The 19491-nt window shown below is 36.7% G+C and overlaps 1 protein-coding gene across 2 annotated transcripts in view; it reads right to left on the bottom strand.

Annotated features, from left to right (window-relative positions):
* The window catches only part of RFX3 (regulatory factor X3), a 129127-nt gene that overhangs the window by 59094 nt on the left and 50542 nt on the right, over positions 1 to 19491 (bottom strand). For both annotated transcript variants that reach the window (XM_026059987.1, XM_026059985.1), the window contains exon 2: positions 4806 to 4930. In XM_026059987.1, the coding sequence (XP_025915772.1) occupies positions 4806 to 4922 (117 nt within the window). In that variant the 5' untranslated portion in view covers positions 4923 to 4930. The remainder of the gene's footprint in view (positions 1 to 4805; positions 4931 to 19491) is intronic.

Here is a 19491-nt window from a genome sequence, read left to right on the forward strand (position 1 = left end):
AATCCAAAATGGCTTCCTCGTACAAAAAGCAAGAATTGAAAGATTCAGGCTGAAAACAGAAAAGAAAATGGAATATATCTTACAAAGTGACAGTATGCAAGTTCAAAAATTGTATGTTATGGGGGTGGACTGGTGGGCTAGTCACAGGAATTGTTGTTGTCTGGATGAAGAACAGGAAATTAACTGACTGGCCTAGGAAATAATGAATTAAGCAGGGTCAAACAGAAGATCTTTCATTCTTCTTGTTTCAGTAATTCCAGCCTGGAATAACTGGAGTAGGATTAGAAGTTAGCAGCTGAAATGTTCCAGGAGAAAAGAGGAGAATGAAAACTGATTTCAATATACATGTTTGATTATTATTACCAGCTGAAGAAGAAAAGCAAAACAAATTTTATGCTCAAGTATACTACCTCAAAGGAACAAATGAAGAAGTAAATAATATTGTATCTATGAGAGTCTGTCAATAAAAATACAGTGAATAAAAACACTCATTTGAAATACAGAAATTAAAAAAAAAACAAAATTGAAGAGAGAATTTTCATTCCTGATAAAAAGTATTTATGTTAAAAATGTTAAGGAAAGAATAAGACAGCAGGGTAAAATATATAAGGATTTTTAATCTCTATTTAAAAGAGAACATATAGCCTGTAATGCCTATGCAAAAAGAATTGGATATGCATCGTTTTTCTGTTCTCAAAGATAAAAATCATTTTTGTACCTTAATTAGTCTGGATTACTTTTGGCAAGCAACATATAAATAGCACATGCTGTAATATTCTTAGCACATTCATATTGATATAATGACTAATGTCAGTTCATGATTATGTTTTTCATATGCTAAATATGATTTTACATTAAGCCCCAATTTTGATTAGCAGAAGTATGCATCTCCAGTTTAATGATATGATTTTTTCTGAACGCTATGGACATGGTCTATGGCGAATATGAAGATTTGTTTTTTTCAACTTCTGATGCACGGATATACCTTTTAAAATAGATTATACAATTATTTTTAATTTTACTCCTTCAATCCTTCTACATTGCATGGCATAAACTACAAAGTGAGGTTAATGTTGAATCCTTAAGCTTGCTGCTTTATGCTAAAGAGTGTGTGCAAAAAAAGGAAAAATATTTTAGTGAAAAATCCTCCTATCCGAGGAAACAGAAGCCTAGGAAAATTCCTCAGGCTGTTAAAATGGCATTTAATTATGCTCCTGACTTTTTGGCCTTATTCTTGTCACCTTTTACTTACACACGGACATGCCTCTCTCCTCACCGTTCCCCTCCTTCCCTGCTGCTGTGCCGCACAAAACCGACTGTTATCAGTGCCACTGTTACCTAAAGGATATCCTAGGTTTTCATTAATGTTACTTTCTTTCTATTTTGGAGCATGATAGCAGACTTTTATGAGAGCCATATTTATACTAGCTATATGCAAATAAAGTATTTATTTTAGCTGAAAATATTTAGAKGTACTGTCTTGCTGTTTGCTCAAATGAAAGGACGCTTCAGTACAGACACAGCTGTAGTTAAAAAGGTCATCAGTGTACCCTTTCATTTATCAGGTTTGCTCTTCTTCAGGCCAAAAATGTTTCATTATGAAAAACAGAGCATACATTTTGTGAGCATAAATAAAACACTAATGCCGTGAAAACAAGCTCAGCTCAGTACTTGCATGAGTTATCATTTAAGTATGGCGCATATACCAGAATGGAAATTTGRGAAATGAAGACCTTCCTAGGAAAAATGGAATACCGTACACAGCATTAATATTAATTAAAAAACAAATTCATCAAAAAGAGCATAATTCACCAAAAAGTGTTAATAAATCAGTATAAATGTGAAAATACAGAAGTTTTGRCTTATGATGAATTATTGTGTATTCAAAGACAAGTATGGGTATGATACTGTATCTTAGAATTTAACAAAAATCAAGGTGCCCTATTGTTTTAATAAATTATACTCATACTTTTGTATGTAGCTGACATTAAGTATATATTTTATAAGCCATAGAAAAAACAAGACCATGCCCTCTATATTGTTAATCTAAAACCTTTTCTTCCCTCTTTTAATATGGGTAACTTTGAGCATGCAGAAATAATAACCCCTCCCTCTCCCATCAAAAGAATGACTTTATACAAATAGTTTTTCTCTTCTCCCTTTTTTGTCCATCTTTAGGCAAAGTGGTCTGCTCCTAATGTATGTACATAAAGTCAAATTTTACTTTTAGGCAAACGTAACCTATGCACAGCTAAATCTTCAGGGTAGACCACACTCGCAATTTCCTCAGCACAGTGAGTGTTTCAGTGCCTGCTTATTCCCTTTTACTTCCCTGCTATCGAAAGCACCTGTCCCACCCACATTCCTCATCACATTTCCTGCTGGTGTACCACATTCACATCTTCACTCTCACTCTTCTCTTCCCTGCATGTTCAGATCTTCTAAAAGTCCTGTTGTTTTCCAGCACTTCTGTAATCTATCCTTTTCTCTCTAAGCATCTCTTTCCCTCGTAGTATGTTTCAGTCACTGCAATGCTGTCTGCATTGGCTTCTCCAACATTCTTGTTACTTTTTCAATCCATACAAAATATAGCAACAAACTCCTCTTCCTTGGCTGGGTGGATCCCTAGGTTTTTTTTCTGAAACAGTATGCTGATTTCTACTCTCAAAGTTAAACTCAACTGGAAAAATACAATCTAATATAACCACAGGGAAAAATAATCCAAAATACAGATGGAACATTCAATGAAGAGGAACACTCAGAAGCAGCAGCAGCACTAAGGGAGATGTAAAGTTGACCAGGGACTTTTTTTTTTTTTTTTACAAAGTCTTATTCTATAATACAAAATTTTCAGCTTCCTGTTTTCATTAAGACCTAATGAAGCAAGGAAAAAATAGTCTATATATGGACTTCAGTGCTTTGGCATGAGCATTATATTAATAAAGGACAACTGGAATAACTTGAAAAAAAGATATAGACAGTAGGTGACAGACAAATGCATTAGTTACACGGAAAACTAAAGAGTCAACTCCATGCTGTAAGTTCTCAGAAAATGAAAAACTTTGCACAGGCAAAGTTTATAAACACCAAAGCCCTATTGATTATTCATTTGTTATTTTAGAAATAGAACAGATATGCATAGAAGACCACATTAACCACTAATTTGTTAACAGTCTTCAATCCATTACACTGATCAGTACTCATATGGATCAAGTTCAACATGTAATACCAGACTGTTGTATGAATATCCTATCTGCTTAAAACAAGCATCTGCATAGCACTACCAAATCTCCATCTTTTATCTGAAAAGTAGAAATACAGGAATAACAAATTACAAATCACATAAACTACATCAAATAACCATCTGTCATCTTAACATAAATAGAAGACAAATTATCCAGATTATGTTTCATTAAAAAAAAAAAAAGAAAAAAAGTCTTGTACTTTGCAAAGGTTTAAAAAGAATTAACCAGATGAAATGTCATAAAAAGGTTAGCTGAGTTCAAGCATCATGGAAGCTTCACTTAAAATCTACCGTACTATTGAAAAGACTTTATCCTAATCAACATCTAAGTTATGAGAAAGAGCTATATAACAATCCGAAGTCAGCAGAAAATATTTGAGACAATTCTTGACTTAGTGGGAATTTTGAACAAATACATGAAGACAAGCATTTAAGAAAAAATTAGAAGACTGAATTCAATGATTTGCAGTCTTTTAAAAGCAAACATGCATCCTAAAATATACATGAAAATATAAGCGGAAGTCATAGTAATGAAATTATGAAACATTATAAAYTCAGTCTGTATACTGGGAAAAAGTCATTAGTAAAATGTAAGAGGCTATGGAACAGCGTTACAAAGGACATGGATAAAAATTCACCACCTGGAATTTAAAAAATAAACTTGACAAAAAACCGGAAAATTTAATTTAGGGAACAGTGCTACACTGGCAGAGAAACAGATCACACAATTTAATAAATTATCTCCAGTTCTCATATTACAGATTTTGAAACCACAAGGTCAATTTTTGATGAAAAAACACATCAGACATCTCCCAGAGTACCTATTAGATGGACAGCTAAATTCTGTGTATTAAGGAAAAGTTTTAGACAGAGGTCATGGCATTCACATTCAGTCCCTGCTTCCACCTCCATATTTTTTCCTCCATTTTCTTTAGCCATCAGTCCTCCTAAAGGCTGTGGGTATTGCACAGGTGATTAACCATCTCATGTGACAGAGCTGTGCACTAAACTGGCACTTCAAAAGTCTCCTTAATTTCCTGGCAAATCCTCATAATGAATTACATATTGTCATAGCTCAAATGGTTCTCTGGCATTGTGCAAGAATCTGCAAGGAATCAAGCCTAGAGATGCAAATGACATTGCTTTCAGGTTTACATTTATATTGTACTTATTTGGAAGTGCAAATGAAAGGAGGAATGATGTAGTCAATAATATCAGATATATATTCATTATTCACATTTTAAAAAGAATAAATGTAAATATTCAGTAACATAAATTAATGTAAATTTCTAAGAGCTAATACATAGAATCCATAATAATCTGCTGTTAGAATTATGTATGGGTACTCCTGGTGCTTGCCAGATGCTCTAGTTCAAGGAACAGATCCTGAAAACAGTCTTCCTTTTTATGTAGGTATTTCAATTCCAGGAAAATAAAATTGATAAAAACAGAGCAAAAGAGTTCCTTTAGCAACCTTGTACAAAATTCATTCTTCATTACATTGTGAAAAACTATCCTTCCCATATTTTTTTTTATTTTCTCCAAACTACCAGCCACCTACCTGCTGCTGAACTGGTACTTGCTGTACTACCTGTGTGGGCACTGCTGCCTGGCCAGCCACAGATGTCTGCAAAGTCACAGTTGAACCTGTATCCGAACCAGTCTCGGGTGTCTGCATCTTGGACTCTGAATAAAATTAAAATGTAAAAGTAAAAGGTTAGCACATAGAAAACTTAGTATCAGAAAGACAACTGAGGATGACGTGTGCCTTCATGGGAAGTGTATACTGGGAACCACAGGATTCCTTAGTTTTGTACAGCAGATATGTTAATATAATTGACTGSAGGGCAAATCAAAATTAATTCAAAATCAGGAAGTAGATTTTTTTATTTCTTTTAAGCAATTGATGATCAACCAGTGAAAATAATAACCATRTGTGGCTGCAGGTTCTTCATCACCTTCTACCTTCAAAAAAGAAGACTATGCGTCTGTGAAGAACTAGTGTAAACAAATACAAATTAATGGTCTCCAAACCCAATGTTCTGTGATATAAAAATCTTACTGGCCTTAAACTCCATTAAACTACACAAGCTACAAAATACTTTGACAACCTGAGAACCAATATCACAAAAAATGAGTAATATTATCACCCACACTAGAAGAGATTTCCATCACAAATCTATAAAAACCTAGAATGTCTTAACGATGTAATTTGTTAGTTTAACTGAACAGACTTGGATGACTGACAGGGAACAAACTAGACTTTAAACTCAAAAAATGAAAAACAAAAAAAACCAAACCCCTAAACTTCAGTATTTCCTGATTTCCTGAGACAAAACCACACTCAAAAATGTGTCTGTTTGGGGASACACTAATTTATAGTAGGAGTAATTCATGGTTGTGCCAAGATCCTTGGAATCCTCCTCAGAAAATTCTCTTTGCTTGACTACTGAATCAGCTCTAATAACTGACCTTCCTTCTAAGGCTGAGTTCCAAAAATTGAATTAAAGCTAGTCTCCTGCAATCCCTCCCTCCAGCTACCTCTGACTCACTGCGCATTCAAATGTAGTCAGTGCAGAGCAGGAAATAAGTATACAAATTTGGGAGGGGGACAGGAGCAGGACTTTGCCAGCTGGGACTTTGCCTTAAACTCCATGGAACCATGCCCTATGGCATGGACAGATTTAACTGCTTCTTCTGAAATACAGGATACTGAAATCATATGGAGTATCTCTCCACTTATTTATTTTGTTCTACAAAATGGGGAAATGAATAAGAAGTCTCAACCCCAACATGGCAGCATATTTTATTGGAACTCCAACTCCTGTCTCCTTTTTACAGTATTTCAGTCATTTAAGTCWTTTTTTTTTATTCCCATCCTTCTAATACTAAAAGCAAGAAGTTAAATATATTATTAAGTAAGTTTAAAAAATATCATGCACATATCTGTTTGGTAACTATATACCACACACAACCAAGACTTACGAGACATTTTTTAAATAAAAATTATAATCAGATGAATAAAACATGAACTGTTTAAAATCATATCTTAAATTATGATGATACACAATAATTAACTTCCCCAAATCTTTCATTTTATTCTATGAAAGAAAGCTAGCAGAAAGCTACCCCTCAAAATGACAGGATATTTTCTGCAGACTCACAAACAGTGTCACATCACGCATTTACTGACTCGATTATCTACGGCACCAGGATTCTCAGTCAGTATATTGATATCAGAGAAGATATCCACTTATAGTGAAACTTCAGGACATTTCTTGGACCGCTTTTTATTTGTATACTTTCAAGACCATCTCACATATGCAGAAGCTTCTTCATTCTTCATTCCCAACTGCTTGCTTAACCATCACTATACAGATAAACTGGCAAAGTAAGACTGATAAATTGCTGATCAAACTTATTTCAGATTAATCAACACATTATCAGAATTATCATGATGACTATCATGATGACTGAACCCTTTACATCTTTTCAGTATGCCAGACAAAAATTGGGATAGAGTAGAAAAAGAAAAAAGGAACAAAATTTGACAGATGACTGTTGAAATGTAAAAAATCCAAACACTTACAAATGGATTGTCTGCAGGATAAACACATTTATTGTCAAATAGCTAAATTTCATATTCTGTTTGCCCACAGAAAATGTTAAATTTGTCCAGAATTTAATGATTTAACACTAAGAAAAATGACAAATTTCACATATCAGTCTATCCTAACTGACAACTATTTGTTTTTTCCTTAACTCAAATATTAACAAGAATATACAACATTCAATCATAAAGCCCAGAAAGAATATTTTCTTTGCTTTTCAGTATACAATCACCTTTAAATTTTCTGCAGATAAGCTAACAAGACACRTTATACAAGACCTCCTTAAGTGCATTAGACCAAACTTATGCATAAGATAAATATATTAGCTTAAACAAGCAGAATCAGAGATTTAGATAACTTTTCTGGGGCAGACAAAGGCATACAGCAAGCCTATTCTTTATATACATATGCCTAAATATATACATGGACATAATAATCATAACAGTGAGAATCTTATACATTTTGAAGACAGGTGCAGCCCAACAGAACAGGGTGCTAACATGACGAATGTTTTCTGGGGTCATCAAAACATAAGAACGACATAGACAATGGCAGTGTTCCTAATGCAATATTAATGTGTTGAATATTTTAGTTTTATACTTAAAAACCACAACCTTTTTTATAATTTGAGTAATTCAAGATTTACTCAGTCCTTGCTCAGCACTAAGTGACTGGTAACAAAAAAGAACCTAAGTACTAACAAAATCTACTTACTTAAAGCAACAGAACTTGCTGTTAAGGGAAATTATAAACTTCAAACTACATTTAAGCAGTTTGTAAATGATCTGTCACTTACTGAAGTCTGAGGTTTTATGATAAATATTCTGACCATTTAGAAAGCAAAGCTGACCTCTATTTAACACAGCATAATTTCATGATATTGAAATTATTTAGAAAACAATCAGTTTGTGTTATGAGTATTTTTCCTTCTCATACAGAAAAGTCTGTGCATCATGGATCATGCACAAATATTGAAAAACAAATAGGAAAATAGAAGTGTAGTGTAGCCACAATGTGGCCTGGTCAAAGCTACGGTTCTGACAATTAAGAATTTAAATTTTTTCAAAAAGCATCAGCATAATTCTATGGACATGTATACTCGGGAATGAATCTTAACTGTAAGTCATTAATCATCTGTTCTTTTATCCCAGCCTGTTACCTTTAGCTGTTGGGCAAAAACCCTTCAGAATCTAATGTCAAAGAAGAGCCAGTTCTTGCGAGCGAACCAGAGCTCACTCTTACATGACACAGATAAAAGCATGGCAAGCTCGCTGAATAGTGGAAATCAAAAGCTAAACACCGAGAAACTCTCTGCTATAACAGCACTTCCTGTCTGTCCCAGTGCAAAGTTAAACAGCTCTGCTTAAGACACCAGTTCCAATAAACAGTCATACAAGATACTGAATCTATATTGGGAAGCAAAAACGAGCAGTTGCAAGGAATTAAAAGGCATTCTTTTATACCACCTCTTAACTTTACTGGACTGCTCAGTACGCGCTGTTTTCCTCATTACAGTGTGCAAACATGTCTATCACTGGAAGGAAGGAGCAGTGCTACTTCAGTCAGGAACAATCTGACTGGTAAGAAACTGTTCCTTATTGCCACATATCTGCTAATTGCCACGTCGCAGCTGAGACACAGCGCTCAACTGTAACAGCAGCAGTTCAAGACACCCATGAAACCAGAGCCATGCGCTCAAATCTGAGCCAGGCATACAATATGTTCGTGTCCTTGGGGCAGCTGCCACGGGCTCTGCCTGGCCGACAACAGCGGTAGCATGTGAACTTTAGTTAACCCTATTGCAAAAGGGAACAGCTTCTTTGTAAGAACGGAGAATACCTTGGGTGTAAATAATCTGTCGGTCACTGCGGAAGGTAGGAACGGCGGAGAACCTTCGAGGTAGGGCAGACTGCGAGTACCAGCGACTGACAGGCACCGAGCGAAGCTGAAGCRAGCCAGTCAGTGCCCAAACGTGCGAGTGATGGTGTCCAGGGTCATAACAGGAGACAGACCCCAGAGAGAGACGCCAGGGCACAAGGGAGACAACCCTGAGAAAGAACGGGCGATTCCCAGGAAGATCCCACAGCCCAGCCCCAGGAAAACCTACTGCACAGCTGGCACCCCTGCACTGACCACACACTTCTTTCCCAAACTGCCCCCTCTCACTCATGCGTCCGGGAGGCTGTGTAATTTATAAACTGCACATATACCTGTGATTAAAGCGTTTTGGTGTCTGAGTCAATTTCATCCCCACGCTAACAGTTTGGTCTTAAACTGCAACAGTCCTGTATTTAAGCATACAATGCATCTGTACCTCAGAATTATAATACACTTTTATTAATAATCTGATATGACAGGATAATTGATTGCTCTATAGACTGATTTATCAGTAGGTGAACTAGGATAGCTAAAGCATGTCTGGGGAATATAAATCTTGCCAACAGTTCTCCCTAAGCATAAATGAATGTAATGACTTAATATCAATTTATTCAAAAGCGTTTAGGTTGCTTCTGCCCTAAGCCCTTATCCTAAATGCAATTCTTTATTATAAGTTCATTGCACATTATAGATTTTTCCCTAGTAGAAGCCATACAATATGCTTTAAAGTCAACTTTTATTATCTTCTTATTCACCAGGAGCTGTTGCAGCACCACGTTCATGAGGCAGTCAGCATAATTCTTTCACACTGCATCAAATAATACCGAGCAGTTACATGAACCCATTTTGATAACTTAAATAAAGTCTTTCGGCTTTTCACTGATGCTGCATACAGGTGGAAGAACTGCATATTACAGCAGAAAAAAACACGTCATCCTTGCCTAATGGGACTGTCAGGTGTATCACAAGCAACAGATGCGTGTTTGACAAAGAACCTTTTCATTCTGGCTAATTAAGCAGCTGGACACACCCGCCTGTTAATGGTTTTGCTTTGTATAGCCCATGCTAGTYGAATCATGCGAATGTAAAGCTAAATAGGCCACATTCTGAAAGACAGCTAATTAACCCCTCCGAGTAGAAAAAGAATATTGCCCAAAGCCAGCTGCTGAGAGTGACTAGGTTAGTGTTTCTTCAGTCTAATGGACAGAACTCAAGCAAAGCAACTTTGCTGAGAATTGCCCTTTTTCTGCATATCCTGTGCAATTTATTGTTGTCTGTTAAGCTTCCTAAAGATTATTTAATACACTCAAATTAGCAGTTGGGATCCTTCTGTTTTCTGAACTTGAAATACCACACTGAGTATTTTAAGAGTCCAACTCAATCACTTATCAAAAAACATCGTTAAAGTGTGTCAGATTAATGGTTACTGTTTGTTACCGGACTACTTCATCTGAACTCATTTACTTTTTCTAAGCTACCAGAGTTTGCACAGTTTTGTTCAACTATATATGCTTTATTGTCTACACCGAATAATGTAGCAGGTTTTAATTCAATGCAGAACATAAAAGCCTGTAATTTACTTTCAAGTGCAGCAGGAAATTTCTTTTTTCTCCTCAAGAATGCCTAATAAAACAGCCCAGAAGGTAAAGTGAACAAGATCTTGTAATCACATGCAGTAATGACATGCTTTTAATGGTCAGAATTAAAAGTTAATCTTAAGATCTTATCTATTTATAATGATAAATCACTAATATACTCATTAAGAATTTCTGGCAACATAATGGGTTTCACAAAAAAAAAAAGAAATAATTCATAGAACACAAAGTTTCAATAAATAACACAGAATGCTTGGTTCCTGAACAATAGTACAAATGGAAATAAGTCTTACTGATACTCTAGAGCTTTATCTGAGCATTCCTGATTGATTTTTGTGCAAGTAAATATTTTACGAATAAATGCTTTCAAACAAGAGAGGTTATGAATTACAAGGAATGATATATTTGTATTAGCAGTTAAACAGAAGGCAGATTATAGTTGCTATTCACAGCACACACACACACACACACAAAAGGAATATTATAAATAGTTTTATGACACTCATGTATTTTCACATAAGAATACCAATTTCTTAATGCATACTATTTGATTGTCCTCTCACAAGTCACGGATACCAAAGTAGGCAGCTGGACACTGCTGAGGTAAGGAATGTCGCTGAATATTTTAGTTAGCAACATGGATTTCATTACTCTCTTCAGCTTTTCAGTGGCCTGTGGGAGGATAATAGTTAACTGAAGAACACAGAATCAAGCATGTAAGTTGATTCTCTGGCTTCACATATCATTTCCAGTAGCACAACTGTACAATGACAGAACACCAGAAAGGAGAAGCACAGAGAGATACAAATTGGAAGGGACCAATGTAACTGGTAACTGCTGGTTACTCCTTTAAAGAAAGCTAATGAAAACAAAAAGCAAGGTCTTGACAAGCAGATTATTGATTTAATACCTACAGGTACTAATCAACAATTATCACAGTGGAATTCCCTAGTTCAAGTAGATCACAGAGAAAACATAGATGCTTAGGGTGAATGACTACATTATCTACTGAGTGATGAAAACAAATAATATCCCCATTTTCATATCAGTTTTTCTGCTTTTGTTTCACCAGTATCAGGCTCACACTCACTCCTTCAACAAAAGACCTGCAGCATAATATTATATTAAAATAAAACAAAAACAGAATTCACTTTTAAAACAAAGTCTAAATCTACTTCAGTGCCAGATCGTCCTTGTAGAAGTGACAGAAACGACCCCGTATAGGCAGTGCTCCTGCTATCACATTCTTCCTCCTTGGTTTTTGAGATCACTATTAGGCATAGTGCTTTGAGTGCTGATTGCCAGTGCTTGAAGCTTTAGTCTTTTTCTCCCCCAAACAGTAGGACACAACAGATAAAAACCGAGATGAAATTTCATAAAACTACATTTTGTTATCAAGCATTTTGAAACTTAAAAGGAAGTAGCATTATATATATTAAATTTTATAAAGATTATTTCTGMCCATAGTACCGATGCAGCAGAATATGATCGTCTTGCGTCAAGCTGCAAATTCAATTTGATATTGTAATTGTTAATCTGGACAGAGATATTTCTGGGAGGTGTTGAACATGCTTAACCCAACCCATAAAAGTTGTGTAAATATATTAAAGATAGGTGCTTAATATAGGAAAAGTACCTGAATATTATTTCTGATAGATAGTACTTGAATAACTGTGACTGTAAAACCACCACAGACCTATGTAGAATAATCCACTTCTGTTTTTAACTTCCATTTCAGTTTCATGGAAATATTAATCTCTACAAAAACATCTGATAGGAACACAAAAAAAAAAGTACCAATAAAGAGTACCAATTTCCAGTCAATTTCCCCTCCTTCCAAAGTCTTACCACATTCCAAGGAAAACAGAAATTCCAATAGGAATTTTCAACATGCAGAGTCCTTTCCAAAGAAAATTTAATTGTGTATACTTAGCCTTCATTCCTGCAGTTGTTCTTCACATATTTCTTGATATGGTAGTGCTATTCAAACACATATTATGTACTGTATTAACAAATGTCGTATCTAGTCAGGAAACCACAATTCAAAGACACTTTGTAGAACTATGAGGAAAATTCCAGTTTGCCATTCTAATCTTTTTTTTAATAGGTTATGCCTTCTAAATGGTAAAGATGATGCTTATGCTGTAGCACAATGACTCTAACTTTCAAATTTCTCAGTAATCTAGTAGTTTTGCTAGAACAGCTTAGACTTTGATTGAAAAAGGTATAGACAGTTAAGCAGGGTGCCTAGATTTCTTAATCCTACCTAATAAAATATGCTAGCAATATTCTTTTAATATCTCATATATCTGTTCTTAACTCATCTACCATCTTGGGAGAAAAAGAAAGTAAATCACTAGTTACTGAATATTACATTTACCTATATTCAAGTTTATTATTCACTATGATGCTTAGCCATTCCTATTTTCTAGGTAACAGAAGAGAGGAGATTTTATCAGAAAATCTGGAATGTTGTAGTTCTGGATATTTTTACAGGCAGCTTTACTGACATTTAAGGGGTCTCTATAGGGAAAGTACAAAATCAGACTGATTGGCTACACCAGCTGACATGTTTGGTTAAGGGAGCAATGCAGGCAAAAATCAAACTGTAAGAGAAGTTATGAACAGTTTGGTTCTAGATTCTACTGGGCTTTAAAAGTGAATATAGGTTGTTTGCATTTGATGCAATATGGTTGTACACAAACGAATAGTGGGATACAAAATTGGAACGAAGAGACTGGAAATTTAAGTTTGCAACAGGATATTTAAAAAGGTGCAAGTTTTTGAAGGTCAGAAAAGAAAATTTCCAAATAATAAGTGGAAATGTCAGTTTGAATCTGTGCATCGTTTGCACAACGAAAAGATGAAAAGGAAGTTTTTAGATAAACACAGAAGGATGTCTCAAATTTCTCCATGAGCTGACAGGTGGGAATAATAAAAGCGAGGTCAAAAAAAGTTGGTAAGGTTTACGAAATAACTTACTCGGTATGCTTCACAGATCATGTAACTTTGCCTTGGTAATAATGAAGTTCACCACCCATTACACTGTCTATTCACTTTGCTTCACTGGATTATAGCAAAATAGCTTCCTGTCTCCAGCCAGCAGAGACAGAGAATTATTTGTTCTTTCACTGCTCAGAACCTTACAGCATTCCACTATTAGGCTCACTGCCATGATGAAAAGCAGTTGTTTGATTCCTGCTACATTTTTTCTCATAGCTTCTGGTCCATAAGAAGTCTTTACCCCTTATTTTGAGTCTTCTTTACATTCCAGAAATTACACTGATTCTACTATGCTGATTTCATTTATTCACCCCAGAGAGTGAACAGACTCATGCGAACACTTGGAACTTGCATTGTACAAAGGAATGAATATGGAGTTTCAATACAACAATGAAATTTTATTCTTAGATAAAATTTCAAGTCTCCAATTTCACCCATATTTCAGATAGCAAGTTAATTTAATCTCCTAGAGATAACAAATAGTTCATACTTTACTTACAACATGAATCAATAAGAATCATACTTACAACATGAATCAATTTTAGTGTGCAACTTTACAAGGACAATTGTCACAAAGAACTAAAAAGCCCTAACTGCTATTAACTATCCACTCATTTAGCATACAGAGATAAATCACAGAAACACAGAACAGTTGGAGTTGGAAGGGATCTCTCGAGATCATCTGGTCAACTCCTCCTGCTCAAGCAGGACAGGTACCAGAGGCAGTTCAACTCAGGCTCAACAAAACATGCAAAAACTCCCCGTTATATGGGGAAACTCCTTGATTGCAAAGAAAACCTCCTCTTGTTTTGAGTTTGTGGAACTTAAATGTCTATATTAGTTAAGTTTTCTCATATATTTGAGACCCCACATAATTACCTATGTGTTTTAAACAACCATGCTCAAGTATTACTGCTCAAGCACATAAGCCAGTGCAGCTATTACCTTTATATTTTAATAACTGAGCACAATCAACAGGTAGTATACACATTATATCACGCCTAAAAAAAGTCAGTCTTCATGTATCCATTATATATTTATAATGAATATGTTTACAAGTAAGCCAAGTCTATACGATTAATTCACAATTGAAATGTCAACACCGCTTATTAATCAAATAAACAGCCAGGCATATTTGTAAACTATTCCAGTATTGTGTTTAAGCACTGCAGGAAAAACAGAAGTTCCCTTGTGAAGTGCAAATTAGACAAATCTAGAATACCAGGATGAACTCATGCCTTATCAAACACTATAAGAAAATGTGCTATCAAAAAAACTTTTCTTCCTGACTTACAAATTATTCACAATGAGAGATACTGTACATACCCTGGAATAAGAAGAAACAAAAAGACCTGTATTCTAGTTCTGCCATATTTACCATAATCAATGTTTTTCTCTTCTTCACCTTCCTATTTCTCCCCACATCTTCCAAAGTTTCCAAAGTTCCTGAAGAGAAGTACTCTACTCTAGGGAAGACTGCTTTCACATAACTCCTCTCCAACTCAGACCTTTAAAAACATGATTGTTTTGTTCTTTGGAAAAAAAAAAATCCACTGTATACTTTCCCTTTTGGTTTCTGAAATGTGGCTAGCTCTGAACCGCATCTTTTATCAAAAAGGAAAATTCAGTACTTACCAGGTTTCCACTTACAGATGGTACATGCAAAAGAAATATTATGTAATTATCACCTAAACAGATCAAGTACGTTAAGGTAAAAAAGAGGTGCCTGAAGTCTTCATTCCAAGGTATATGTGGCAAAGCAAAGATATTTTTCTTAGACTTTGCTTGTAGGACCAAAATTTTGCTTTAAAATATACAACTGCATCTATTTATTTTTATATACCACTACCAACATCAGCTATTGCACAGACTGCTATAATATTAAAAAATAACTACTAGTTCTGTGCAGAAATAATAAAATATGTTCCTGAACTGCAGGGCTTAAAGCATAAACTGGAACAGTTATATACATATTAAGTGTTACAGTGTAACCTAAAACTAATTCATAAATAGTCATTTTATAAGTTGCCTCCTATTAACTAAGTCATAATTCAGATATTCTGAACAGAACCCCTTCCATCTATAAAATGCGGAACATTTAAACCTAAGATTTATATTCTAAATATTATCAAGTGAAAGGTCAAAAACATTATCAAGTAAAAAATCAGTCACAAAAAATGTTTCCAAATTATATTCAGCTTTCCAGTTTGAAGAATTCAAAAAGTGGCAAAATTGAAATCATCCATATATCACAAATTCTGATCTTTCAAGCACATGTACAATACAGGAARCATTAAATTTATGATTTTTCTTCACATGTACAACTCGGTTTGCTTCTCAGCAATGCCAGGCAAGTGCTTCCATGATCAAATTACTGAAATGTGGGTGCATATGTACCACAGTTCCACCCTAAAGTTAAGAAATATTCCCAACGCAAGCTGTCTTGAAACAAAATGTACCTAGGAAAAAATGCAGTTTCAACAAGTTGGGCTTTTCGATCAGTAAGAAAAAATACATCAAAAGGAAAAAATATATGAGAAAATTTAACTAATACAGACATTTAAGTTCTACAATTTATAGCAATGGAGTTTTCTTCAGGATATTCTATTCAAACTTCTAAGTGTGAGCAACAATATGGTAAAACTTACTAGTAAAGCCATGGGCGGCAAACCTTAGAACACCAAAAAGACAATACTAAATAGACTGTCATTCTGCATTCCCTGAAAAGTTAATAATGATGTTTAAGCTGTTTCAATATTAGAACCACACACTTTCCAGTGTGCACACAGTAAGTGCTAGCTATTCTGAACTAACCGTGTGTGGACCTTCCCAATTACTTCATGAAAGGTAGTGTAACCCACTTAAAGCAGAGTAATCTGTCTCGCACTTCATAGCGTATGAATGAATACACTAAAGAGGATAGGGGGAGGACAGACAGTCGTAATTTTATCCCCTGCTTTAAACTGAAAAATTATATTTGCATTACATAAACTCTTATATAAAGGTTGTTGTTTACTATGCTGGGTGAGATTCACTTAAAAAAAATCACCGTATGCTATGTAACTCTGTACCTTTTAAAATGAGTCATAAAGAACAGAATCAACACATGTAACAGTGTTTACGCTTGTAACACAGCAACCTGTAGAGATCCAGTATCTCTGCAAACCCATTATATTCTATTACTTATTTTCCTCTCTTCTGAATGAGAAATACATGACAAACAAGATATGAACATTAAACCAGTTTCCAAATATACTCCTTTTATTAGTGAAATTAGTTATCGTAAAGACCCATGAAAGCCATGCCAGTCACAGTGCTGATGCATGCAATGAATCCATAAACATTGCACAGCCGTCAGCCTACGCTGCTGCGTGGTGATGAGGCTGCTCCGGTCGCCGCACGGACGCAAAGGCCAGTCTGTGCGCCAAATCCTCCCGCCAGGATGTCAGCGGCAGGCACAAAAATATCGATCCAGAAATGGCCTTGGCCCCCCGGCCCCAGGCTCCCACCCGCCGTGGGTTTGCTCCATCCTCCTCGGCCGGCCTGCAGGGCCGCCATGTACGAAGGCTCGCGCCCCACGGGCGCCCTTCCTGGAGGACATCGGGGCAGGGAATCCCCTCCCGCTGCCCACCTGGGGCTGACACTCGCGTACCCACACCATCTCCCACACCTCCTGGCTTGCTGCTCCATTCCTTTCCGCTGGGAAGCTCTCTTACGTAAATATGCATGCTATATACTAACACAGATATCTCTTTCTACATTTTCTACATGTATTTCTCTRCAAATATGTACATAAAGGAGTACGAATACCTATTTGCACGTGGATACATTTTATATATTTTTTCATATATTTATGAAGCAGGAGCTAACTAAACAAATAATTAAGGTTTAAAAGGAATAGAAAGTGACTAAATAGAATCGTAAAATCAAAAGGCAGGTTCAGGGCCCCCCACTTGACAAGTGTGCTGGACGAGGAGTAAGATGTTTTGGGGTGGCTGACAGCTTAAGGGGGCAGGGGGTGCCAAAACGGTGGGGAGCACAGGCAACTGCGAACGTGCCCGAGGATTACGGACCCATCCCAGGAGGCCACCAAGGGCCCCCCTGTGCAAGCCCTGCCGCTTGCAAAGGAGAGACGGACCCTGTGATCAGACTGAGACGCCCTGGCACACGGCCCCAGGGCCACCACGCAGCATCACTGSGGCAGCCTTTGGGCTTTGCACGGTGCTGCGAGATGCAGGCAACGCTCTCTGCTACAGCGGAAAAGCAGAACAAAATGCCAGCTTCAGCAGAACATGTGCATGGGGATAGTAAAGAAAGCCCCAAAGGGATTCCCCGAAAAGACCATGCAAACCAGAAGAACCAAGCGGGAGGCAGAAACTGTATTTGGAGACAAGTTTGACACAGAGAGGGCAGGTGGTGCTGGGAGCTCCCTCTGCCCACTGCTTTGGACGATCTTACAGCTACTCGTAAGGCCGTTATCAGGTGAAACTTGTGCTACAAGTGTTTCCTTATCCTTGGGTACAAATAAGAGGCAGAAGATTGAAGATGTAATCAAGACTATCCTGTTAGACCAAGATTACTGTGGGAGCAGCAAGACCCAGGCTTTAAAATGGAGCCCTCATCCCCTTGCTCTTAGAGACCGCAGCTGCTGCAGAAAGAGCAGGGGAGCAGAAAGGGCAAATGGGGGTGTTGTATAGCTGAAAGACCATGACCACTACAGGCACAGATGACTGGCAGGCTAGAAGGAGATGTTAAAAGGTCTGGTGACGCGGATAATTCCGGGGCCTTGGTTCACAGGCTAGTAAAACAGAAAAAAGCCCTTACAACAACCTGTTTATTGGGAAAAGTGTCACTACAAGTGTGCTGTTGGTCAATGTCCTGATAAAACATTTTATAAAGCTCCAGCTGACTGACTGAAGAGTCAGAAGACAGAAGTGTTCCTGTTCAGGCCTACAGCAGTCAAATGAAAATGGGCATAGCAGCATTCAAGGAAAAAAAGAAAAAGGCTGGAGTAAGTTGACCAACAACTGACACCCCTCTTATGCTGTTAATAAAGTTGCTCTGTGCATGAATAAAATTGATGGTCAAATGTTTCATTTCTTACATGTGTGGAGCAAAGGTGTGTTGGTAGAGATATCTACACCACCACTTGTGTTAGAAGACATTTATTATGTTCCTTGGGAGGTAGGAAGCTTTGACAATATAAATACCTTGTGTGAAGCCGCTAAAAGGCAAACTGCTGCTCTGAGCAGAAGCCCAGTAGCAACCTGGCTTGCAAACCTGGACACTTACAGCTTATGTAAGCTCGCAAGAAAGTGCTTTAGAAGAACACCTTGTTGTGGCAGAGATGGATGTGCAATGTCAGGCAGATGTGGTGGATGTGCAACATTTTTCTGAACACAACAGTGGTGTTAAGTATGTCTTAATGGTCACCGACATATTATCCAAGCATGGCTGGGCCATCGGTCTAAAAGAGAACACAGCTTCTAATACAGTGGGGCTTTTAAASCCATTTTTAGCAGGGGGCATGTGTCTCAGAAATTACAGACTGATCAGGCAAAAGAATTTTTAAACCAGCCTTTAAACAAGCTGCTAAAGCAGTATAATGTTGCCCATTTTGTTACTAATAATGAAAGACTCCATGATASAGCATTTTAACAGGATGCTGAAAACTAAGATGTGGAAATACTTTACCGTACACAACACTGTTCATCGCATTGATGTGTTATAAGTCTATAAAGAGCTATAATCATAGCTTCCACAACAGTATCAGAGCCAGGCCTGTGGATGTGAATTCTTTAAACTCTGCAAGAGTTTGGAAAACCATATACTGGGATTGGTTTAAATTAAAGAATCTGCGACTCTGCTCAAACAGGGAGACCACGTCATGATGACTATAACAAAAGAGATTTCAGAACTGTTATGAGCAGACATTCATGGATGAAATTTTTGTAGTAGCTTAAACTGAGAAGGGGGCAGGTACCTGTGCACTGCTTAATAGACTATAGTCACAAAGCAATCAAGGGGGCATTTTAACCTTAAGAAGTTTAAAAAATAAATCCTGATGAAGACAGAATCTACAATACTGAGAAAAACATCACTGTGAGAGGGAAAGGAAAAAAGAAACAGTGGCTGGTGAAGAAGTATGACTGGCGCCAGA

Source organism: Apteryx rowi, unplaced genomic scaffold, assembly GCF_003343035.1.
Source record: "Apteryx rowi isolate R43461 unplaced genomic scaffold, aptRow1 scaffold_163, whole genome shotgun sequence".
NCBI lineage: Eukaryota > Metazoa > Chordata > Aves > Apterygiformes > Apterygidae > Apteryx > Apteryx rowi.